General features: G+C 39.3%; 4 protein-coding genes across 9 annotated transcripts in view; 2 read left to right on the top strand and 2 right to left on the bottom strand.

Annotated features, from left to right (window-relative positions):
- Positions 1-26126, bottom strand: part of LOC109417701 (suppressor APC domain-containing protein 2) — a 195990-nt gene that overhangs the window by 34809 nt on the left and 135055 nt on the right. The window lies entirely within an intron of this gene.
- LOC109417559 (glutathione S-transferase 1) lies at positions 3778-4632 on the bottom strand. The gene is given in 4 exon segments (XM_062854639.1): positions 3778-4150; positions 4152-4430; positions 4490-4524; positions 4527-4632. Coding segments are annotated over 4 exon segments (735 nt in total). The 3' UTR covers positions 3778-3835.
- Positions 11178-12097, top strand: LOC109417694 (glutathione S-transferase 1). Its single transcript, XM_029852591.2, has 3 exons — positions 11178-11441; positions 11507-11707; positions 11771-12097. The coding sequence occupies exons 1-3, from the start codon at positions 11298-11300 to the stop codon at positions 12095-12097; spliced, it is 672 nt and encodes a 223-aa protein (XP_029708451.2). The 5' UTR covers positions 11178-11297.
- Positions 21713-22729, top strand: LOC109417693 (glutathione S-transferase 1). Its single transcript, XM_019691766.3, has 3 exons — positions 21713-22010; positions 22079-22282; positions 22348-22729. Exons 1-3 carry the CDS (start codon positions 21867-21869, stop codon positions 22672-22674), a joined length of 675 nt encoding a protein of 224 aa, XP_019547311.2. The 5' UTR covers positions 21713-21866; the 3' UTR covers positions 22675-22729.

The following is a 26126-nucleotide window of genomic DNA, read 5'->3' as shown; positions in this document are numbered from 1 at the left end:
TACAATGCTACTGAACTGAACTTCTATGAACTTGAAAGTTCCGACAAAGTTCCGAGCAGCATCTTAAGCAGCTTTAAAGTTCCGCGAAGATCAGATAAAGTTCCGAATGGAATTTTGTGGCTGCTTAATAGGCTAACAATGAGCATTGCCGAAATTTGTGACCGAAGTTCCCGCAAGGCTCATCGTTAGCCTCTTAAGCAGCCAGAAAGTTCAGAACTTTATCTGAACTTCGCGGAACTTGAAAGTGCATTTTGTCATGGGGAGCGAAACTTTTGGTTACTTGGGAGGGCTTGCAATATCGCGTAATGGACGCGTATCTTTGGACTATTTCCTACAGTAGTTATTGGAAGAATTTCTGAACAAATCCTTGCAAGAAATGCTTGGAAAAAAATCCTAGGAAATCCATGGAAGGACTTATAGAAAAATCGTTTGGGGGATTGCAAAAAGAACGCATGAAGAAATTTTCGAAAAAAAAATCCTCTAAGGAATTCCTAAAGAATTCTTCTGGATAATTGCTGAAAGGATCATGTGGGGTAGGTCCAAAAGAATCGTTTTGGAAATATTTTTAAAATTTTTTATGAAATTCTTGGGAATATTTCTGAAGGAATTCCTTCGGAAATACTTAGAGGAGTTCTGGGGTAACTTTTTTTGGAATTTGTAACTTGAATTAACTAGATGAACCACAAAAGATATCCAAGAAAGAATTTTCGGAGAAGTTCCTCATGAATTATTTGAAGATAATACTTGATGAAATCGTAAATTTCTAAGAGGTTTCGTGAAGAAAACCTGGAAGAATTCTTGGTGTTATCGCTAAAAAAATCATTGATAGCTTCAATAGAAAAAATGTGATGGATATCTTGGAATAATTCCTAAAAGAATAAGAAGAAGGAGATTTCTGTGAATTTCTGTGAGATTTCTTGAAAGAAATCTTACTTTTTTTTATATATTTCTGAAGTAAGCATTGGAGGATTTCCTGAATACTTGAAAGAATTATTGGAGGAATTTCTGAAGCATTTCTCGTAAATAGGGTCCTCTTGTGAAATTGAAAAAAAATTGTAAGAATCTTGGTAAACATTCGTGCAGGATAACTGTAAAAATAAATGACGAAATCCTTACATGAAAGAATTCTCCAAAATTGTTGGTGAATTTTCTTACAAAGTTATTGGTGAAAATTCTGGGAAAATAAGAAAATAATGTATGAAATTTCTAATTAAATACTTGGAGAATCGCTTCATGAAATCATTTTAAGAAATTAATAAAGAATACTTGAATTAACACTGAAGGATCCTTTGGAGAAATTGCAAGAGGATTTATTGGATGAACTACTAAAGAAATTTTGAGAAAATACCCGAAGGAGCTTTAGGAGGAGTTTCTTTAGAATCTTTAGGCATCTTCGAAGGAATTCCTTTAAAATTTCGAATAAAAACTTGGAAGAATTCCTTTAGCAATCCCTGAAAAAGTCACAAAAGGAACCTTCGGTAGAATTCTTGGAGAAATTATTAAATAAATTAAACACGAAATGCTTGGACAAATGATTGATGATACCTTCGCCGGAATTTCCAAGAAGATTATTGAACAAGTTCTGAAAAAATATTTGTAAAATTTTCAAGTATTTTTTTTAAGAAATACTTAAGAAATCCTAGGAAAATTCCCGAAGTAATTGAAGTGATCCCTGAAGAATTCCCGATGGAAAGCCTCTATAAAATCATGGCCTTGCATTAATCACTTAAAGGATGCGTCTAAGCATTCTTAAAGAATTACTGGAGAAAATGGCAAAATATTCTTAGGAGGAATTCATGAAAAAAAAAAAACTAAGAGAAACTGCTGTAGAAATTATTTGATTCTACTAGATATCTAAAAGCCTCCGAGAAATGCATTGCCCCATTTTTTGAAGAGGAATTTCTGGAGAAAACATTAATAAATCCTGAAGAAATTCTTGACTAAGATGCTTGATAAAAACTTAGAAGGATTCTTCAAAAGGTTTCTCGACAGAATTTTGAAAGAGTTTTCTCAAAATAAGATATTTTATAAAGTGTAAACTTTGTATGGTAGCAAAAATTCCTAAAGGAATCTTTGAGAAAACTCCTGGAGTAAATGGATTTTAAAGATTTCTTTATTCGAAAAGCTTCCTGTAGGTGTTCTCAAAGGAACATCTGTAGGAATCCTTGGAGAGATTCCTGATTTTTTATCCAACGTACTCTTCTGAAATTAATGGAGGAATTCTAGGATTAATGTCTGAGAAAAACCTTAGGGAGAATCATTGGAGATTTTTTTCAAAGAAATTATTGCAGTGAATTCGTTAAGGAATTCTTCGAGGAATTTCTGAAAGAATTCTTGGAAAAAATCTTCAGAAATCTTCAAAAGGACATCAAGATGAATGATGAATGATTGATAAAATGTCAAGATATATGCTTGAAGACATCTCTGAAAGAGGAAAAGAGGAAATAATTGAGGAATCCTTGAAGAATCTTTGGAGAAATGCTTGACTAGCATGGAAAAATCATTAAAGGAATATTTGGAGGATCTGCTGAATACTAGAGATTCTAGAAAAGATTCTAATTTCTTGGTAGAATATTTGTTTCTGAAGGAATCATTGGAGAATTTTTTGTAGAAGTTCTTTCTGGAATTTCTTGATAATTCTTTTCTAGATAAATCCTGAGTCATATCATTGAAATAAATGATTGATGGGCTTCATGAATAAATATCTCGAGAAATACTTGATGTAGCCTGTGCAAGAATCATTTGAAGTTCTCTAAAGTACTTTTGAAACCATTCTCAAAGATAACACCGTAAGAATTCCTGAAGCAGTGCATAGAGGAATACTGAATAACATCCTTAATTTAAATAAATTGTTGAAGAATTTTTCGACACAATTCTTGGATAAAAAAAATCTTACCCTTATTGATGTAACTCCTGGATGTATGCTGGTAGAAATCCCCAAATAAGGTCATAAGGGGCTTTCCATTAACTCGTAAAATCTTACAAGTCATACAAGCATATTTGGAGTGTCACACAAAAAAACCTTACAAGTCATCATTGGTGGCTCCGGGATGAGGACTGCGCTCGTTAATTATACAGAAGTTGAAAAACTAGCAATCAACCCTTGATCATCAACCTGCACATTGAAACGCCTGCTCGATGAAAGCAGTTTGCAGTTCGCTTGAGTTTCCGCGGCTCTGGTAGGTGGTATGATCATACCTAAACGTTTGCACAATGGATCCTGTCCAACACATCTCCTGCAGGCTGAAAGTCTCTAATAAAGACAAATCAATCAATCTCCTGCAGCTTCACAATGATGAACTCACGGTCCTTCAGTAGATCGATGATCATGTAATTGCTCCTGAAGAAGTTGAGAGATTGACAGTTCCACGGACCCGGCTTCGAATCACAAGTCTTGCCTAGTCGCTTTCTGGAAGCTCAGCTGAGCTAAGAGTCTATCACTAACACTCGGACTTTCCTGGAGAACAGACGCTTAGGCTTGCAGAAGCAAATACGCCCTCCCTTACCTACCTGTCAGTCTACGATCGCCTAAGTTCCCACAGGGGTTGGTTATCCGACCTTCCCTAAGGTTGCTTGCAGCCAAATTAGTGCCACGAGGAAGTAGGGTAAGAGTTGCTGAGAGGAAGCCAATGACCACAATGGAGTCTGTATGTCTAGCGATATTACCGAACGATATTTCGAAAGAATTTCACACAAAAATCTATGGATGTTTAACGATATTGTATTATATGCAGTGCAGAGTTGAATGCCATTGATTGTCTCGAAGATATTTACATAGATTATAATTCAATCTCCTTACCACATCTAACTCCCAACTGACGACGCTTCAAGCCTTCTACTGGGCATTCTTCTCCCTCATTGCCAACACAGCCTGGGCCATCCGTACAGCGCCACCCCCATTAGCTTCCTCATAGTAAGGTAACGACCTCATCCGCTCCAACCAGGCATGGATCCTCGGGTACTTGGCCTCATCCAAAGGAACTACACCCATCACAGTGGAAATGGTCGAAACGCAGCTGAAATCCGCAATGGTCATCGAGTTACCAACGACGTAGTCATCCACCAGCGTATCCTCCAGCAGTTTGTATGCCCTCTGTATGTACTCCACCTTCTCGGTTGGAATTTCACTGCTGCCGCAGAAGAAAATCGGTTCCTGTGCAAAAATAAAAAAAATCAGAGATAACATTCTGCAATCGATTTCGAAATAAGCTTTGAAATTGACTCACGAAAATGGCTCTCATTCGAGGGAACAACATGCTACTTTCGAAGAACAACGCTGCGTTTACTTTGGACTGTTCTGCGAGTTCTTGTGGATACAAGAGGCTGTCCCCGTTGCCATACTTGGTGGCCAGATAGATCATGATGGCATGACTTTCGCAAACTATTGTACCATTGTCATCCAGTACGGGAACTGTATGTTGCGGATTTATCTGTAACAGCAAACAATGTTTGAAGAAATAACCAAGTACGTAGTAAGATGGTAGTCAACCTTGAGGAACTCCGGCTTCAGATGTTCCCCACCATCAGGTCCATCTCTTTCAACTCCAGCTCAACGTCGAGAGCTTTGGCGCACAGTTCCACCGTCCGGCAAGGTGGACTCAGGTGGATCGTGTACAGCACTGGCTTGGTCATGTTTTACTACTCCGATATTGAGAACATCCAATTTGGAACTGGAATACACACGGGCTTCAACAAGACTGCCGAACATTGCTTGTAGATATGATAAAGTTTGTTGTTGTAATAGAAAACTGATAAGCCAAACATAATCAGTTATCTAGATTCACGTAGCTTAGACTGAGCGAAGCATATCTATCGAAAGTGTGTTATCATATTCAATCATTATCATCGGAATTTTTGATGGCTGTGTAGCTTTACTCCGTGCCGGGAGTATACCACCATCTTCGTCGATCTTCTTGAGGATGTTCATCTAGTTTTCCTGAACGTTTAGTGTCCCTAGGTCTTCTTCAACCGCGAGCACCACAGCACGCGTGTGGCCGTCCACGAAGTCTTCGACCTCTACCCGGTTCTCTGTTGAATTGTGTTTCCACATTCCACATCTGTGGCACACACACATTTTTTTTAGTTTTACCCAGTGTCCAGATAGTCCGTAGCATTTTATGCTCAAAAACTCCGAAAGCGTTCCGTTTTGACGTCAACGTCTCGTAACTTTAGAGAGCAACCGAAAGAATCAGCGTTTTATACAGAGCGTAGGGTCTTGTACCAATTGGGCAGGTGTACCTATTTTGGGCACTTGTCGCTATAACTAAGTCAATTTCAAACTGATTGACTTGAAATTTTGTATAGAGTTAGGCACGTACAGTATCTAACTCTGTACAAGAATTCAAATCAATCGGATTGAAATTGACATAGTTATAGCGACAAGTGCCCAAAATAGGTACACCTGCCCAAATGGTACAAGACCCTATTTTGTTTTTTTTAAGATAAGGACACCGTCTTCAGCTAGAGGCTGTACAGACTGAACGAAACTTAACACTAGACAACGGACACGACACACATTACGAGAACCAGTTAATACGAGGAAGAAACTTTTTCGCGAAAAGTTTCATTACTCGGAGCGGGAATCGAACGCTCACCCCATGACATGATAAGGTTATACGCTTGGTAACGCTAACCGCACGGCCACGAGGCTCCACAATCTTTTTGTTGCTAGATGCGGTTATGGACGAGGTTCATAAAAGATATTATTCTTATTTTATTGCACCTTTTCACTTTCAAGGAAATTGTTATATTTCGCAAGTGTTCTAGGATACAAAAAATCTTCAACAATTTCAAACACTTCCTGTTTGCCTCTGCCTCTTTCTCATGTACTTTGTCTCGGTTGAGTATTTTTTTATTCTTCAATCACTTAACCTAATTCACAGCTCTTTTGTCTACTACACTCAGCGAAAAAACTAGCGAAATTCATCGAAATACCTTATGAAAATTTGCTATAACTAAATCTTATGGATGCCATGAGAATACCTTATGAAAATTGACCGTGCTTGTTATGACAAATTTCATAAGATAGACTCATGAAAAGAACAAAAAAAATGTTAAAATGATGCAGACTGGATTCTATTTATGAACTTCGGGATCACTGCGCCCGTGTTTTATCAAAATTCATACGAATCATTATGAATGATTTAAAGGCCGTTTCATAAGTTGGGCCTTTTGAAAATCTTAAGGTTATTTGGCTGAGTGTAGGGCACTGCGTGAGCGAATCCAATTGTCACTTACTCTTTGTACAGCGCCTACATGTATTCTATTCTTATTCTACTATATTGAACTGGTTGCCTTTGCGCTGCTGTCACTTTTCAACCCTGTCCATGGTAGAATGATGAGCACGAGGATGTTGATGTGTGGCTCTTATTCCTTTTCCAGTCTGATTGGGGGCCGATATCCAGGTTTCCGGATCCGTTGGAGCATACGCTCTGAAAAGGGTCAGGTGCCAGCCACTCTCGGGGGGAAGAGCAACTGACGAAAAATTGTTAGTACCGGGGCTGGGATTGAAGCCATGACCATACACGTATGAAGTGAACGTGAAACCAGTACGCTACGGACCCCGGCATCGGATGAGTTTATTGTCAACTTATTCCCGTTGGCTCCTCTTCAGAGAAGCAAATCCTTCCTCCGCACTGATCATTGAGAACATAATTCTTAAGAAAAGGTTTTGCTGCTGGGGGTTTGAGATGAAGCCAAATGGATTTCCGGAGGAACGCTCGGGGGAATTTAGGAGTGTTTGAGTAGATTTTGATGTGCTTCAGAGGCATTCCAGGCAGTTGGATTTCCGGGGGCTTCAGGGAGTTTGAGATTAAGGCTTTCTGTAGCCCTTTTGATGCCACCTGAGCCCCTGGAACGCCCTCAATAACCCCTGATATGCCCCTGGAATCCCTTGCGACCCGTTTCAAGGCATTTCAATGGATATCTCTGGATTTAACTGGATTTTAGGGCTTCAGTGGATTAATCTCAAGGTGTTTTCCAAAAGATTGCAAAGCGTTTCTAGGTGTTTCAAAGCGTATCATGGCACCGAGAGGATTTGAAGGAATTCAGGGGGGCTTCAGTAGAGGTTGAGGAATGTCCATAAGGGTTTCAGGGATTTTCTGAGTAACTTCAAGGCGTCGAAAAGCTTTCGGCGATTTCAAATTTCTTCAGTAGAAATAAAAGGATGGCTAGGGAAGTCTTAAGAGGTTTTCTCTGAAGGATTTCGAAGCATTGCGAGCCGTTTCAAAGCGTTTCAATGAGTCAGGATCCTGTAACCTCGAGGTTACAAGGCATTCTGGTGGATTTCAGGGGAGTTTTAGCAGAGCTTAACCTTTCAGGGCGCGCCCCTGTTTGATCCTAAAACTGCACCACGCTCACGCTGTAGACGACAAGCTAGGATATTTAGTGCTGGTGTATTTTTTTTTACAACTGCGTGCGATCTGTAGGGTTAAGGAAAGCCCATCGAAGTCTCAGGAAGTTTTCCGGGAAAATTCAGTACGTTTCAAAACTTTTGAGAGGTTTCAAGTGGTTCCCTAAGGGTAAAAGCTCCAGTGGCATTCTGGGAAGCTTAAGGTGGGCTTCACAAGGGTTTCAAGGCGTTTCATGACTTTTCAGAGGGTTTCAGTGCGTTTCAGGGACCTTCAGAGGAATTCAAGAAAAGTGTTCGGGAGCCTGATGGATTACAAGGGGTTTCTAGGCGTTTCAAACGCTGAAACTCGTTTAAAACGTACGTGTATATATACTATATACTGTATATACTATATATACTATATATACGTGTATATATTATATAGTATAAGCCTATGTTATTGCCAATCTTCGTCAGAATACACGGTCAGAATACGGTCGATTACAAATTACGCTGGTAGATTTAATGAGGTTGTGTGAGCAAGAGTAATCAATTATACGTGTAGATCCAATGATCTATACTCAAACGAGTTCTTAGACACTCTTAGAATCAGGGAATGTAGTCCACGAGAACAGGTTCTGCTCCTGAGGGTTTGAGATAGGGTAAAGGGGGCTTCCAGCACTTTCAGGGGAGCTCAAATGGAAGGAGTATTCTAGGAATATTCAGGGGATGTTTAAGAGAGGTTCCAGAAGTGTTTAGGCTCGTTTTTATTTGGTTCCTGGGAATTTCGGTGCATTTCAGAGGGGCATTCAAGATGATATCAGTAGCGTCGTAAAATTTACAGGGGAATTTCGGTCCCCTCTGCGACTTGGCCTGCCTCGCTTCAACTTAGTGTTCTTTGAGCACTTCCACAGTTATTAATTGAAGGGCTTTCTTTGCCTGCCATTACATGAATTTGTATATTGTGAGGCAAGTACAATGATACACTATGCCCAGAGAGTCGTGAAAATGTTCTCGACCGGAACGGGAATCGAACCCGCCATCTCCGGATTGGCGATCAAGGGGTTTTAGTGCCGTATCCGGGGGTTTTAATGTGCTTCGGAAGAGGTTCAGAGACTTCAGGAGGAATCAGGGAGATTCCAAGGGCATATCGGAACTATTAAAAAAGCATTTTGTAGTGGTTGAGGGGCGTTTCATGGAGTGATCCAAGAGGGTTGAGGGGCATTTCAGGGGTTTTTAGAGAGCTTTAAGTGATTTTCAGGACCATCATAGTGGGTTTCAAGGGAATATCAGGGTTGTTCCAGAACCGTATTTAGCGATTTCAGGGATTTTAGGAAGTTTCAGGATCATTTGAGAGAGTTTCAAGTTAGTGAAAAGGGGTTTCAGGACCGTTATGAGAGGTTTCAGGGGCGTTTTAGGAGGTTTTAGTAAATGCCAAGTGTTTTAGTAACATTTCATGGAAATATCAGAGGCTTTTGAGAGTTTCCAGAAAGTTTTTAGAGAGTTTCAGGTAGTTTATAGAAGTTTCAGTAGCGTTTCGGGATATTCAGGGGGATTCGAGAGCATTTAAGGGATTTTCAAGGGATTTAAGAGCGTTTCAACTGGTTTCAAGGTAATTGCTTCATGAATTTGACGATTAAATTTGTTCCAGGGCATGTGTTTCATGAGATTTTCAGGGCGGTTTGGTGCTCTCTGACCCCGAGGTCCATTTAAACCCACTGCAGCCCCTGGAACTATTCCTAGTTTCCCTAAAATCGCCCGAGAGACCAAAACATTCGTAAAAAAAACTTCTTGCAACCATTAAAACTCCTCTAAAAAGGCTTAATAAACTAACTGAGACATTCTGAAATATCCCTAATGAAAGTTCTCTGAAATCTCCATGGAAGCCCCTGAAATATCACTTCAAACGATCCAGCAGCTGTAAACACTTCACTGTCCAATGGATCACTAAAATAACTAAAACGGCCGCTATGGAATGAACAGATAGCGCCACCGTAGCCTTGTGTGTTTGACGTAACTCGACTGCTGTCACTGTGTTACCGTCCATATATGGTGGCGCTTTTGTTTTGATGCGGTGAGTAGCGGAAAAGTCAGCTTCAATGATCCATTAACTTTGCAGAAAAGTTTTGAGAGGCATAAAATGTGCAGGCTCCCTAACGCTGTCTAGTGGTGGAATTTCGAATTTACCGGTCCATAATTTGTAAGAGAAAAGCACGTAAAAGTGTGCGCAGCACAATCCCTACCCTTTTTTAAATCATCGAGACGTCACTGAAAACCCCTGAAACGCTCCTAAAAAGCAAATTCTTTTGAGACGTACTAAAACTTCCTAAAGCCCTGTTACGTATTAAAACAAACTTCACTGGCCGGATAGTAACCCCACGGTTCACTCGCGGAATAGCGTTTCGGACTTGGTTCTAAAAACTCGAATTTGCACTGAACTTGCGGTTTATTGATTAAACGAAAACGCGGGATAAACTTGGACTGTGGACTGTAAATTTTATTTGTTGCCGACGCGGCCGACGTACGGGAGAAGACTAACTTAATAAATCTGTGCTTGCTGATCAACAGCGCGATCGGTGGCACTCAACTGCCGAGGATCGATAACTACCTGCACGACCTACGCTATGCGGTGGGCAAGCAAGAGAAACTGATTTGGCGGTACTCATGCTCAATCTGACTCGATTCGATCGATGAGTCTAATATCGGCCTATTTACATCTAATTAATACTGTACGTAACAAGCCCCTTAAAACAGTCTAAAACGTCCCTAAGAACCCCAACACTTGAAACAACCCTGAAAAAAAGAACAGAAACCCCCTGAAATACCCTTGAAACCCTCTCAAGCCTCCACCCCGGAGACCTCGTGAATGCTTCTGAAACCACTTTAAATCCTCTGAGACCGCACGGAATGCATCTGAAAGCCCCTGAATCTTCGTGGGGCCCGCTAAAAGCCCTGAAGCTTTCTGAAACCTCCTGAAACGCCCCTGAAAGCTCTTTAAATGCCTCTGACACCTCCAGAAATGCCCCTGATACTTACTGAAACCATCTAAGGCCCGCTGAAACTCCTGAAACTTTCTAGGAACTCCAGAAACGCTTTTACAAAACCCCCATGGACTGCCCTTCAATCTCTGATAAACCTCCTTAAACCCCACCAAAATGTCTCTGGAAGTCCCTAAAAATCTCTTAAACACCCCTAAAACACTCTCCTGTAACCCTCTCAAAACTCTAGAAACGCTCCTGAAACTTCATAAAATTCTTTGAAAACTTCTAAAACCCTTGAAACCTCTTTGAAACCATTCTGAAACCCCTTGAGCCCCTTAAAACGCCCAAATAAGGCTTTTTTTTTACAAAATCGTACGTTTTAAAATTAGTGAAATGCATGGTGAGTTTGCAAGTTGTATTTTCGAAAATTGTCCAGGATCATCTAGGTATTATTCCAATCAATTCACAGCTAGTAGAAACCGGACGCAATCCAGTTCCGATCGACAGACTAACAAATATGTAGAACCTATTCCGATGAAAAAAAAACGAAAAATGTTAAAAAAATATTGAAAATACTGATAACAAGCTTAGATAACACAATTTCTCCTTTCAGACACGAATGCCACTTAAGTGGTAAAGTGTCTTAAATATATAGTAATAACAATCAATTTCTCCGACTACTGACCACCCTCAGGCCACTGTGCACCGTGACAATGCAATTGGGTATGGGAATCTCTGGGGGAGCAGATGTGAAGCAGTATTGTGATATTTCGGTGATTCTTTAGATATATGCATTGTCATCGCAAGCGCTAGCGGGATAGCTAGACATCCGATAATGTTTGTCTTATCAGTCACCTATCATGACTAACGCCCGTTCGTTTTGGGTTCTTCGTTCACTGCTGCTCGCCGGTCAGTCTTTTAAAAGCCGGTAAATATTCCGGTAGCAAATTAGTTACTACCGTAGTGGGAACAGTGAAACAACCGAAATGCCGAAGCCAATTCTGTACCTGATCCACCTGAGTCCTCCGTGCCGGACGGTGGAACTCTGCGCCAAAGCTCTCGGCGTTGAGTTGGAGCTGAAAGAGGTTAATCTCTTGGGTGGAGAACATCTGAAGCCGGAGTTCCTCAAGGTTGGTATAGCCAAACTCGTCGTCGTAAGTGTCCAATTTTCTGAAATGTTCGTTTCTTGTTACAGTTGAACCCCCAACACACTGTTCCCGTGCTGGACGATAATGGTACGATCGTTTGCGAAAGCCATGCCATCGTGATCTATCTGGCCAGCAAGTACGGCAAGGATAGCGGCCTGTATCCGAAAGATCTCGTTGAACAGACCAAGGTTAACGCGGCTCTGTTCTTCGAAGGCAGCATGCTGTTCCCTCGGATGAGGGCCATTTTCGTAAGTTTTGAACTGAACGTGTTTGTTTGTAGTCATACGTGCATAACCTCCGATTTTCCTCAGGAACCAATTTTCTACAACGGTGGAACTGAAATTCCAACCGAGAAGGTGGAGTACATGCAGAAGTCCTACAAGCTGCTCGAGGATACGCTGGTCAACGACTACGTCGTCGGTAACTCGATGACCATTGCGGACTTCAGCTGCGTATCGACCATTTCGACGGTGATGGGAGTGGTTCCGTTGGATAAGGACAAGCATCCGAGGATCTACGCCTGGTTGGAGCGGATGAAGGCGTTACCTTACTACGAGGAAGCCAATGGCAGTGGGGCTGAACAGTTGGCTCAGGCTGTGCTGGTGACGAAGGATAAGAATGCCCAGAAGAAGCCTTGAACTCTTTAAATATTGACGATTTGGATACTACTTTTTTCTGTATTAAAAAATAAATGTTTTTAATGACACATCCTTGGACATTTCCATTCGTCCCTATCCTCCATTAATATTTTTTCGTGGAAAAATAGTATTTTTAGAAGCTTAAACATTGGTAAGAGCTTCTTTCTCTCATCGCATAAAAAATTTTAAGTTGTCAGAAATCAAAGAGTGGTTTGATCACGTCACACACATTGAAACTTACTCTCAGGTTTTTACTGCAAATTGTGGTTCAATGGGCCGATGTGCATCCTTAGTAAATGCCCGCCATCGCGTTGACCTATAAAACCGCCAAGCTTCACAAGCATTCAGCAGTACAGATTTTCTTAACACTTTAGGTTCCAGTGCAATTCACCACAAGAAGACGAGCTTGGTGGTCTAGTAACTACCGCTACTGATTGATATGCAGAAGGTCCTAGGTTCAACCTCTGGCTCGTCCCTTTCCTCCATCTTTGTATCTTCCAATCTACTTTTTCGATGCTCCCTTCTCTAGATATACACATCTGATGTATAAACATATGTTCAAAGCCATCGCTAGAGCTAGAAACGGATAAAAAATTCCATTTCCCATCGTTCCAACTTTCACAGCACTGTGTAACTGTTCAGTTACAAGATCCCCAGATTAACCTTAATTTTGTGTATTTTGTTAAGGAAACTGTAGTGTTTGATTGATTAGTGTTTGTCATCGATCCTGATCTATGCAAAAACAAACAAATGCATGTTGCATGTTGCCAATGTTCAACCTTTCGAATCGATATTAACAATGATAATTCCAAACATTTTTCAAGCGTTTAATAAGATTTTTATTCGACCTTCAGTAATTTCTTTACAAAATAGTTGAAGTACAACTTTTTCTTCTTGTTAAGTTCATGTAAAAATTAGCACATGTGTAATACACACATTGTGTATGTATAATGTGTTTTTTTCACAAGTCAAATAAGCGCTTTCGTTTCCTCATACTTCGACTCAGAGTACAGGATGAAAAACACGTGTTTTTTTACTGAACAGCAGCTGAATTAATGTGTTGTTCAGTTGTTAATCATAATGTTCTGTGCTAATTTACCACTGCTGAATGGGAGTCGAAATGTGATCACTAACCACGGAAAGTTTATGTTTTGATTTGAGTGATTCAATTAATCATCTCTAGGATGGCGGCGCAGATAGGAAGGCATGCGGCTGGCAATCGACGAGTCTCGAGTTCGATTCTTGAATTAGGTAAATTTATGTGTAGTTATTATTTCACAATAGTTGTTCACAGCATATATGCCAATCATAAACTCTCGTTGTAATTGAAAAAAAATACATTTCATTTATTTTTAATCATTTTTACTGAAGCTTCATAACAGCTTTACTATATAGTTGTAGAACGATTTAACAACAATCACCTCAGTTGGTGCACAACAAAATGCTTTATTTGTATGTTTGAGCAAAACCCGAACAGAGGTCGTGCCTGAAAATTATCCAAATGCTATTCAGCATCATGCTGCATTAATTCATCGTAAAAGTGCTTGTGAAATGAGTGATTGTTAGTTGGGTTAGGCAAAGTCTCCAATAAATGAAAATACTTACTCCATTTCTAACATTCCATTATTTTGTGAAGCTTGAATTTCTTTATTGATTTGAAATGGCTCGATAAGGTCAGTGATGGTTCCACTTTTCTTGAACCTGATTCTGTGCTGCAAGTCAAGCATGTCGGTCGGGTTACCAATGCTCGCAGAAACCGTTCTATATCATCTAAATTTGGCTCCAAGTCTCATTCACCCTCCGCAGAGAGATGACAACCTTCTGAAACTAATTTGTAACGCCCTAAACCCCCTTGAAGCGCCTTGAAAGCCTTCTAAAATTTCCTTTCAGACCCCTGGGAAGAACTAATAAATTTCCCTGTAGCCCCGTGAAACATACAGAAACTCCGTTCTTGTACAACAACGCCTTGAAAGTCCTATGAAACCCCCGTTAAACGTTACTGAAAAGTCCCTAAAATTTTCAGAAATCCTTCTGAAATCTACCATAAATTTCTGAAACCTCTAACAATAGGTATTTTACAAGAAATTTAAAATCGTTCAAAGCTATGATTTTTTTTTATTTCAGTTTTGAAATATCTCGATTGTGTGGACCACTCCATCATAAAATTGGACACCCTAATGACGAAATAACAAAACGGGTCCAATTATTTTCGATAAACTTCAGATCATAATTCCTGTAAAGTTTCTCTAGCAGTAATTCATTCTGTGGGTCCAAATTTCCGTAGGAAATCCTTTCGAAAATCCTAAGGGAATCACTAACTGCATTCCTACGGGAACTTTTCTAAGAATTCATCCACGAATTCCACCTAGAATTCATAAAGGATTTTCTCAAGAAATTCTTCAAGAAATCCTTCCGGGAATTCGTCCAAAAATTCTTCAAGAAATTCCATCAGAACTTGTGACGGTAATTCCTCCCGAAAATTCTCTGGGAATTCTTCAAAAAATTCCTCAAGAATTTCCTCTGAGAATACCTACAGGAAGTCCTCTGGGAATTCCTCCAGATTTTTTTCTAGGAATTCTTCGAGAAAATTCTCCGGTTATTCCTCCATAAATTCTTCCGAGAATTTATCCAGAAATTTCTCAGCGAATTCCCCAAGAAATTCCTCTGGAAAACAATCCATAAATTCCTCTACGAATAAATCCAGAAATTGCTCCGAGTATTCATCATGATTTTACTCCGGGAATTTCCCCAGGAATGTCTCTGGAAGTACCTCCAGAAAAACATCTAGAAATTCCTCCAGAAATTCCTCCGAGAATTCCTCCAGGAATTTATCTGGATAATCATTCTGATTTCTTCGAGAGTTTCTCCAGGAATTTTTCATAAATTCCTCAGGGAGTTTTTCCAGAAATTTCTCCGGGAACCCTTCAAGAAATTTCTCCAGGGATTCTTTCAGAAGTTCTTCTGGGAATTCCCCTATAAATTCCTCTGAGAATGTATGCAGAAATTTCCTCAATAAATTCCTCTGGGAATTACTCCACAAATTACTCCGAAAAATCTTTAAAAAAAATACTCAGGGAATTGCTCCAGAAATTTCTCCAAATGTTCCATTGTTAATTCCTCCAGAAATTTCTTCGGGAATTCCTCCATAGATTCCTCCAGGAATTCCCTCGGAAATTTCTCCAGAAATTCTATGAGAAATTCCTCCAGAAACTCCTCCGGAAATACCTCAAAAAAATGTGATTTGAATTCTTCTAAAAATTCCTCCGAGAGTTCCTTTAGAAATTCCTCCCGGAATTCTTCCAAAAATTCTCAAATTTTTCATTGAATACCTCCTCTGGAAAGTCCTCTGGAAATTTCTTAACAAATTCCTCATGAAATTTACTCTGAAATCCTCCAGCTATTTCTTTAGAAATTCTCCCACGAACTCCTCAAGAAATTTATCCTGGAATTCAACCAAATTTTTTTCTGCAACTTTTTCATGCATTCATGCAGAAATTCCTCCAGAAATTTCTTAAGGGTTTCCTCCGGGGATTTATTCAAAAATTCCTCCGTAAATTCCTCCAGAAGTTCCTGCTAAAATTCTTTCGAGTATTCATCCAGATATTCCTCCGGAAATTTCTCGAGACGTGCCCAGAGAAATTTTCTCATAGAAACCTGAAGGAATTTCCTCAAGGATGACTCAAAACATTTACACACAGAATCCTTAAGAAATAACACTAGGGATCCCTCTAGAAATTTCCATAGAAAATCCTCAAGGAATTTCCTCAGAGAATATTCAAGAAATTCCCTTAGGGATTACTCATGAAGTTTCTGCAGGGATCCTCAAGAAATTTCCTCGGAGATTCCTTAAGAAATTTCCGCACGAATTACGAAAGGAATTTCCTCAGGGATACCTCAAGGAATTTCCTCAGAGCATCCTCAAATAATTCCCTCATGAGGTAACTCAAGAAATTTCCGCAGTTCTTCGAAGGAATTTCTGGAGGAATCCCGAAAGAATTCCTGGAAGAATAGTCAAAGGAATTGCTGGAGAAATCCGTGAAGGAATCCCTGAAGGAATCCCCGATGAATTTTCTGGAGGAATCTCTGAAGGAAATCCTGGTGGAATCCTCGAAATTAGTTCATGGTATTACTGCGATGAATCCTCGAAGAAATTCGTTATGAACTCCTGTTACGAAATCACCAGTCAATTACGAGAAAACAAGTTGGAAGCCACCGTTGTTCCTTCGAAAATATCTCTGAAGTAGGATGTCTGCTATTCACGGCGGGCACTGGAGCAAGCGATCGAATACACTAGTTTACAGCATTTTTGAACTCGGTAAGCTGATGAATCATGCCCTGAGTTCGAAAACGCATAGGAAAAAAATTACAGTAGAGCGGAATTTTTTTCGACTTTCCATACAAGGTTGATGATTTGAAATCAATTTTTGCTCTATTTTTAAGCAAAGTCGCTCACTTCACACATCTCATTCTCCGTAATCAATGCTCCGATTGAGCTGAATTTTTCACTGTAACTCGCCTACATATAATATGTCAAATAAACGTTGAGAAAGAATTTTTAGATTGTTTTTTTCTTATTGAAAAAAATGCATTTCTTCATATATTTTTGGAAATTTTGCTAAATTTTAGGAGATCGTCCCCAAAACTGGCCATTATCTTGAATTTTATCAATCTGACGCAAAACCTGCATTCAGATGATCGAATGGTATTATATTCATGAAATTTATGGAAAAAGAATTAAAATTGGTTGAACAAAAAGCAAGATATTTGAATTCTATTAAATTTAAAATTTTAAAAAGATTTAAAACTCGATATTGAACTAAAATTCAAAAACTGTTCTACTTAAAAATTTTTGAAGCACGGTTTCAAAATCAGCGCTAAATTATGCTTCAAAAATTTTGGTCGTTGACAGAAGTTCACGACTGTCGTTTTATTTTGTAAACTAGTGATATCAGCAAAACTTCTCCACCACACGTCGCGGCCGTGTTTAGCTGCAAGGCACTTCCAAAGTGAGAGAGGATTCCAGGTCGTCTCGTCCAGTTCAAATAAATCATAATGCACGGAACAATTCTCCGGAAAATATGCTGCAGCTGCACCTTGCTGCAGATTTCAGCTGCTTGTTTTATTTGTTTTGTTCATCGTTGACGTTCTTCACTCAGCAGTTACTTCAATTCTGAGAATATCTTTATTATGTCGAAATCGGTGCACTAAAGTCAAAACTCGGATTAAAATCAAGGATAATACCATTTGGTACTTAAGAAAGCCGAGAATAATACGTGAATGGCGACTAATACACTGTGTACATTGTGAGGCAAGTATAATGATGCACTGTACCTAGGGAAGTCAAAAATTCCCGACAATCCAAAGGCCTATCCACAAGGCTAACTAAAGGTCCATAAAACCATGAAAATCCCAAAAAAAAAACTCTAAACGTTTTGAATCACCATGAAATCTCTCAGAAATTCCCCTCGGACTCTTATAGATCTCATTAGCAGTTGGAGTACTCAAGATTACAGAAAAACGGATAACGAAAAAAAAACAGAATTAAGAGTTAAGGGACGTTTACGGAGTGTTTAAGGGTTGAAAGTTTAAGAGTATCCGAGAACTCTCTGGAGTTAAGGCCATCTGATCTACAAGCATAATCAGCGATCTATTGGAGCATTATGAATGAAATTTATACGTACACAACCTAATGTTACTATGTGTTGTTAAGTGATGAGTTCGTTGTCAGTTTGAGGATCTCCAAGAACTTCCTTGTGTATAGGTCATCGTATCTACCAATGATTCTTTAAGGTTCTCCAAGAACTGCCTTGAGTATAGGTCATCGAATCTACGAGGGCTACTAGTTGTATCTAAGGGCATTAAGAATGAGGTTTATACTCACACAGCCTCAGGCATCTATGTTCTATCAAGTGGTGGGTTCTAGGATTCTATAGGAGTATCCGAGAATTCCCTGGAGTTAAGGCCATCTGATCTACAAGCGTAATCAGTGATCTATAGGAGCTTAATGAATGAAATTTATGTTTGCATAGCCTTAAGCAACTATGTGCTGTCAAGTGGTGAGTTTGCTGTCAGTTTGAGGATCTCCAAGAACTTCCTTGAGTATAGGTCATCGGATCTACTAACGTACAGGGGATAGACAAAATGATCGGGACAGGCAAAATTTTCCCTTCTCAAAAAATATTCAAATAGCTGTAACTTTTCGAAAAGTGCATCAAATATTCTCAATTTTTTACTGTAAGTGGATCAACTAGTTGTGTATCAGTGGACAAAATTTGGAAAACATCGGGCTATTCTGCACGAAGTTATAAAGATTCTAGGAAAAGTTATATTTATCCGATAGCCAACTTTGAGTTGTTATATATCCGGATTCAATGAACTGATTGCAATGAAATGTTGACCATTTATGACTTATGTAATGAGCTTTGAAAATTTTTTGACTTAACTTAAAATTCTTAACACGGAAGAAAATTATAACGATTAGATTATTTTTCTAATAAAATACCAAATTTTCTTAAATTTCAACATCGTTTCAAAATTCAAGATGCTAATTATAGTTCATTTATATTCCCTCTAATTGTCTTGCATGTAAATATGTTTTGAAAGGAAGTAACAACATAGCCGGCAATTCATTGAAAAAGTAATGGGATGCATATTAAAAATAGACCAATTTACTAAAAAATCATAAAATAAACGAAATCGCTATAACTTTTTTCTTGTGAATAATTTCAAGTTGAGTCAAACGTTTTTCAGAGCTCATTATATAAGTCTTAAATGGTCAAAATTTCATTGCATTCGGTTCATTGAATCCGGATATATAACAGCTCAAAGTTGGCTATCGGATAAATATACCTTTTTTCTAGAATCTTTATAACTTCGTGAAGAATAGCCCGATCTTTTTCAAATTTTGTTCACTGATATACAACCAGTTGATCCACTTACAGTAAAAAAAATGAGAATATTTGATGCACTTTTCGAAAAGTTACAGCTATTTGAATATTTTTTGAGAAGGGAAAATTTTGCCTGTCCCGATCATTTTGTCTATCCCCTGTATTTGGTTGTCTCTAAGTGATTTACGACTAAGGTTAATACTCACACATCCTCAGGTAACTATGATCTATCAAGTTTTGAGTTCAAAGAATCTTTAAGGGTCTCCAAGAACTCCCTTGAGTATAGGCCATCGAATCTACGAGGACTACTAGATGAATCTAAGAGCATTAAGAATGAGGTTTATACTAACACAGCCCCAGGCATCTATGTTCTATCAAGTGGTGTGTTCTATGATCGTATAGGAGTATCCGAGAACACCCTGCAGTTAAGGCCATTTGATGTGGGCTTCTATATTCCCCTGAAACCGCTCTGAAGCCCATTGAAATGCCTTGAAACGCTTTGAAACAGCTCTAGAACCCCCAACCCCCATGAAATCTTCTTTAAATTTACCTGAGACCTCTTGATGTCTCTTGGGACGCCCTGAAATGCATTGAAATCCCTTGAAACGTCTTGAAACGCTTTGAAACGCTCTGAAACGCCTCTAAACCCTACAAACCCTCCATGAAATTCACCTGAGAGTCTCTGAAGCCCCCTAAAACCCCTGTGAAACCTCCTGTAATGCCCTGAAATGCATTGAAACGCTCTGAAACGCTTATCAAACCCCTATAAAACCTCCATAAATTTACCAGAGATCCTCTGAAGCCCCCTAAAACGCCTGTAAAACCTCCTGAAATGCTTTGAAACGCCTTGAAATGCTTTGAAACGCCTCTAAAACACCTTTAAAACCTCCGTGAAAGTCAGCTGAGAGACTCTGAAGCCCCCTAAAACCACAGTAACCTCCTGAAACACCCTTAAATGCCCTGAAACGCCTAGAAACGCTTTGAAACGCCTCTAAAACCCCTATTAAACATCCGTGATATTCACCTGAGAGCCTCTGAAGCCCCCTAGCACCCCTGTGAAACCTCATGAAATACCCTGAATAGCCCTGAAACGCATTGAAACGCCTTGAAACACTTTTAAACGCCTCTGAAACCCTCATGAAACCTCCGTGGAATTCACCTGCGATCCTCTTGAAACGCCCTGAAACACATTAAAACGCCCTGAAACGCATACTATATAGAACAAAACTATAGACACTATATATACCATAGACCCGCGGAGATATGGTTGAGAAATATGATTTTAGTGTGTTTTACCGTAAATTTAGAGTGTACAGAGCGAAAATGACGTCACATAATCCATTGTCGCTATTGGACTCGTGACATCATGCTCGTTTGGTTACACGATCTGACAGTCCGTTTGGCTACAGTTGTCTTTACCTCCGCGAGTCTATGGTATGTAAAGTGTCTATGATTAAAACGCCCTGAAACACATTGAAATGTTTTAAAACGCCTCTAATACCCCTTTAAAACTTCCGTGAAATTCACCTGCGAGCCTCTAAAGCCCCCTAAAACTCCTGCAAAACCTCCTGAAACGCCCTGAAACGCTTTAAAACGCTTTGAAACGCCTTGAAACGCTTTGAAACGCCCCTGAAACCCCTATGAAATCTCCGTCAAATTAATCTGCGACCATCTGAAGACACCCTTAATCATCCTGAAACTTCCTAAAACCTCCTGAAAGGCTATGAAACGCCCTGAAACGCATTGAAACACCTTGAAACGCTTTGTAACGCCTCTGAAACGCCCATGAAACCTTCGTGAAACAAATCTGAGAGTTTCTGAAGCCCCATAAAATCTCTTTGAAAACTCCTGAGACGCCTTGAAACGCGTTCGAAACACAAATGAAATCCATGTGAATCGCACCTGAAAGTCTCTGAAGTCCCCCGAAATACCTCTAAAACCTCCTGAAACGCCCTGAAACGCTTTGGAACGCCTCTGAAACTCCCGTGAAGTTCACCTGAGAGCATATGAAGCCCCCTAAAAGCCCTCTGAAATCTCCTGAAACGCCTGGAAACGCCTCTGACCCCCTCCCCCTAGAAACTCCTTTGAAATTCATCTGCCCCTTCCCCCTTTACATCTGAAAGCCTCCTCATATTTCTTTGCAACCTTGAAATCCATTTAGGTAATGAACTGAATCCACTTAGGTAAAAATTCTATTTAGGCAGTCCCGACTTGTTACCTAAATGGAGATTCTGGTGTAATTATTTATAAATGTCCGCATTCATTAACACACGGATTCAGTTTTATAATCCCTGAAGAACTTCCCCTTCCTCAGTGTTGCCTCTCGCAACACCTGTAATGTTAAATTAATCTCAAATTTGATTTATTCAAAATATTTTTCGGCGCTACAAACTCATATTAAGATCATTTATAATATTGAAGTTTAAATTACTAAGTTACGTGGTTAACCGTATACGAAATTAATTAAAAGCTGTATTACAGCCTTTCTGTATGCTTAGTAGCTAGATAAAACTAAAAATGATAATATTTGTATAAAAAACAGATATTTATATGTCACCATACATGTGGGGGAAATGACTTGACCGAAACAGAACAAACATTCAAATTTCATTCGTTTCCATGCAAAGTGATATGCTGATAGCAGATGGCAACATCCACATTCAATACATCGTTTGATTGCTTAGTATTCGAGCCACACACAGCACACAGCTGAACAACTGGTGGCACATTCCTATCAGAGCACGAGATACATCTACCTATATAGAACGATCCATTTAAACCATTTAAACTGACAGACACATATCAGAATAGCGTGTGTGCTCAGCTCAGCAGATTTCAAAACCGGCAATCGTTAGTGCGAATTCATCATTCGTCGAGTCAACATGGGTAAGATCCAACTGTACACCGCCAAGCTGAGCCCTCCGGGACGGTCAGTGGAGCTGACCGCCAAAGCCCTCGGTTTGGAACTGGAGATCCACCCGATCAATCTGATCGCTGGAGATCATCTAAAGCCGGAGTTCGTTAAGGTATATCGTTGATCTCGGTTATTGGTTTGACCTTGAATCTTGTAATTTTGCTTTCTATCAAACTGTAGATGAACCCTCAGCATACGATCCCATTGATCGTCGATACAGATGGAACGGTCATATACGATAGTCATGCCATCATCATCTACCTAGTGAGCAAGTACGGAAAGGACGATTCACTGTATCCACAGGACGTTGCGACCCGTGCCAAGATCAACGCAGCACTTCACTTCGATTCGGGAGTTCTGTTCGCTCGTCTGCGATTCTACCTGGTAGGTGTAGATAACCTCCTGATCCTTTATCACTTGTCAATCAGTAACTCTACCTAATCCGACAGGAACCCATCCTATACTACGGAAGCCCGGACACGCCGCAGGACAAGATCGACTACCTGTACAAGGCGTACCAGCTGTTGAACGATACCCTAGTTGATGAGTACATCGTCGGCAACGGGATGACCTTGGCGGATCTGAGCTGTATCGCTAGCATTGCCTCGTACCATGCCATTTTCCCGATCGATGCGGCCAAGTACCCGAAACTGGCCGCCTGGGTGCAGCGTTTGGAGAAGCTACCGTACTACAAGGGCACCAACCAGGAGGGTGCCGAGGAACTGGCCGCGATCTATCGCGAGAGGCTAGCCCAGAATCAGGCCGGGAAGAATTGATTGAATTGTTCGTGGGTGGATGGCAATAAATGAATTTATCTACGGTATAATTAAACTGTCTCGTCATTGTGTTGTCGGTCGCTACCCGAATGCCATCTGATGTTAACAGCTCAATAGATGCACCATATCCGCCCGGCAATCATGAAATCAAACAAAACAGATTGATAGCGTGAATGTGCCAACAAATTTCTGGCGACAAGCCGGCATTTCCAAGCAGTATTGGTAAGATCTCGTGGCTTGGTACCACACCCACTTCTAGACTTCTACAAACCATAGATAGTAGATAGATGATGTATAGTTATCAACATGAGAGTAGTGATGTGATCATATGCCCTTCAGACTGGTGTGCGAAATGAACGTTGTCAGATCAACCAAGCGTCGCTCATCCACCAGATGATGATGAAGCTTAGGAACTGAATTAGGTTTTGTTAGGAGAAAGTAGTTCAAAATGCTACATTGAAGTTTTTCCTACATGTTAACTAATCAATGAAGTCAAGTGAGGTTCAAGCGAAATAATAGGTGAAACTGATTAGACTAATACAGCAATTCATGGAATTCAGTATCATAATTCATATTTTATATAACTTATTCCAGCATTGGTTCATTATGCGACTGAAATGAGTTGCATACTAAGAACGAGTGCAATAAAGTTAGAAATAAAATTCATTTGAGATGTACTATAATAAATCATTGTACATTATCTTGTATGCAATTTTTTCCAAAATCAATTTTTTCACCAGTTTTTGTATTTATTCTACTTAGCAAGCCTCAAACTAAATAAATCTTCATTTTCCAACGTAACCTCGCTTGGGGTCACTCCCTAAAAAATATGTCATTTTTTAGGCTCATATCTCCGTCGATTTACATCCAATTTTGAAAGCCTAGGTCTCCTTCAAAAGATAATAAATTTGGTGTTAACTTTTTGAAAAAAATAATTTTAACTTACGGTAGTGTCACTGGAAGGTGGGTACAGTGTGTAGTAAAAGTGGTAAAAATTTTTAATCAAAAAGGCCAACATCATTTCCGCATCAAATTTTAAACTTGAAAAATTTATAACTCTGTTGATTTTTATCCAATCCTAATGAAATTTCGAGACAATATTCATTTTTTATTCCAGTTTTGAGAAACTAAATCCGGAACTCTGAAATCCGGATAGTTCCGGAGTTATTCCGGATTCCCGTGGGGTACTAATGTTATGGCATTTGGGATATTTCAATCAGAACTATTTATTCTTCATTACATGACTCTGAATCATTGAGAATTATCAAAACTTTATCGAAGCTGGTACGATTAGTGAGTTTTCTGAATTCTGGAGTCCTTCTGGATGTTCCTGGGTCCTCCGGAGTACCCCCGTGGGAACCAGTGCAAGAAGACAATTACATTTTTACTCCAAAACATTTCATGCGGAACATCCGGAGTGACCTGGCGCAACCTGTAGTAGAGGACACTTTCATTCTTACTACACAACATAAAGTGCGGCAGCTCATTCTTCATGATTTTCCATCAATAGAATTCTTATAGCTATGAAAATGATCATTGACCATTTCGGCCACTTCCGGAACATCCGGGGTGCCCTAGAGGAATCTGTAGTAGAGGACACTTGCACTTTAACACCAAACCATACTTTGCGATAGCTCATTCCTTATGTTTTTTTTGTCAATAGTATTATTATGTCTATGAGAAGGGTAATTTACTATTTAGGAGACTTCCAGCACTTCCAAAGTGCACTCGCGGAACCTAAAGTAGGACACTATAGATGAGATTCCTCCTAGAAAACTGGGATTCCTGCAGAAATTTGTGCTGTATATTTCCTGCTTGTATTGCTTCGTGAATTGCTGCCGTGGTTCTTCCAGAGATATCCCCAAAACTTCTCCCAGTTTGTTTTTTTTTTCTTTCATTGATTCCAGCATAGACTCTGGAAATCCTTCGAAAATTCGTGTTAGATTTTCTGGTGAAATGTCTGGAGGAACTCCAGGAGGAATTTCTGAAGGAATTCCAAGAGGAATCCCGAGAGGTATTTCTGGAGAATTCCCAGGAGGAATCCCTGGAGTAAAATGGACAGGGTGCAATTTCATGGCTATTATTGTTATGCCCAAGCATTAATCATTATACTTTTGCGATCTTGAACATTAAAATCAAATAAACCTCTTCAAAATGACAATAACTTGAAAAATCACGTGAAAAATCGGAAATGCTGTAAAATCTGCTTATCATTGCTAAGGTTTTCTTGTAAGTTATTTTCAAATTATTACAAGTTTTACCCCCTAAACCAATAAAGACCACGTAGAAGGCTATATTTGACCGAAAAAGAATTTGTTTTGTAAAAAAAAAGTTTTGGAAATAATTTTAACATAATCAGACCGTGGGGGTAAAATGAACAATCGGTTCAAATTTCACCAAAATTGCATTTTGGCCGTCATACATTGAAGTAAAAAGTTATAAAAAATAATTTATATCAACAAAATATAATTTTCTCCAAGTTTGTATTAAAAGTTTGAAAACAACAAAATAAAGGTTTCGTATGAAATTTGATAGTTTGTAATTGAAAACATAAAAATAATATGTTGTTATACAACTTCTAAGGACTTGTCCATTTTACCCCCACCGATTTATTTCACGCTATTTTGATGCACGTTTTGGTGAAGAAAATAATCAAAGAAAACAATATGTTTTAAATGCATTCCCTTGCAATATTTCTAGAGTATATCATTACCTTCCATGTTACTCGGAAAAGCAGATGGATTTTGCCGCATTTCCACTGGAAACGTCCAAAATGCTTAGGTTGTCCACTTTACCCCCACAACCCCTACTAGATTTGTAGTAATGAGCTGAATTTTTGTATGGTGAGAAGGTGAATTCTCCGTTTCTGCAAGGAAATGGTACAAAAAGCGTGGGTATTATGGTTCCTTGTCTAATTATATGCTGTTTGAGCAAAACTTTAGAAAACTGTGCAGTTGAAGAGACAAGAAATGGAGAAAACAACACAGTTTTTCAATGTTTTGCTCAAACAGCATATAATTAGACATGAATTCATAATACCCACGCTTTTTTTACCATTTCCTTGCAGAAACGGAGAACTCACCTTTGTACCATACAAAAATTCAGCTCATTACTACAAATCTAGTACTACACCGATCGTCTCCTATTCCTAGAGGATTTTCTTGAGGAATTTTTGAGGAGTTTCCGAAGGAGCTCATGGATGAATTCCTAGAGATATTTATAGAGGAATTCCTGATGAAATTTTTGGAGAAATTTATGGAGGAATTCCTAGAGGAATTACTGGAAGAATTCTAGGAGATTTTTGTAGGAATTCCAGGAAGAATATTTGAGGCTTCCTCATGAGCTTCCTGGAGGATTGTCTGCATGAGCTCCTAAAGAAAATTCTAAAAGGATTCCAGGATAAATTTCTGAAGATTTTTTTAGGAAATTTCTGAGAAAAGTCCTGTAATCCC

The sequence above is a fragment of the Aedes albopictus genome, chromosome 2 (assembly GCF_035046485.1).
Source record: "Aedes albopictus strain Foshan chromosome 2, AalbF5, whole genome shotgun sequence".
Classification (NCBI taxonomy): Eukaryota; Metazoa; Arthropoda; class Insecta; order Diptera; family Culicidae; genus Aedes; species Aedes albopictus.
The sequence above is the reverse complement of the archived record's forward strand: the minus strand, read 5'-3'. Positions and strand labels throughout refer to the sequence as shown.

What these genes read in the sequence shown, in the direction of transcription:
- LOC109417694 (XM_029852591.2), top strand. Translation starts at nt 11,298, where the DNA reads ATGCCGAAGCCAATTCTGTACCTGATCCACCTGAGTCCTCCGTGCCGG. An exon ending in TGAAGCCGGAGTTCCTCAAG is followed by an intron (nt 11,442 to 11,506) that starts GTTGGTATAGCC and finishes TTCTTGTTACAG; the next exon opens with TTGAACCCCCAACACACTGT. An exon ending in CTCGGATGAGGGCCATTTTC is followed by an intron (nt 11,708 to 11,770) that starts GTAAGTTTTGAA and finishes GATTTTCCTCAG; the next exon opens with GAACCAATTTTCTACAACGG.
- LOC109417693 (XM_019691766.3), top strand. Translation starts at nt 21,867, where the DNA reads ATGGGTAAGATCCAACTGTACACCGCCAAGCTGAGCCCTCCGGGACGG. An exon ending in TAAAGCCGGAGTTCGTTAAG is followed by an intron (nt 22,011 to 22,078) that starts GTATATCGTTGA and finishes ATCAAACTGTAG; the next exon opens with ATGAACCCTCAGCATACGAT. An exon ending in CTCGTCTGCGATTCTACCTG is followed by an intron (nt 22,283 to 22,347) that starts GTAGGTGTAGAT and finishes CTAATCCGACAG; the next exon opens with GAACCCATCCTATACTACGG.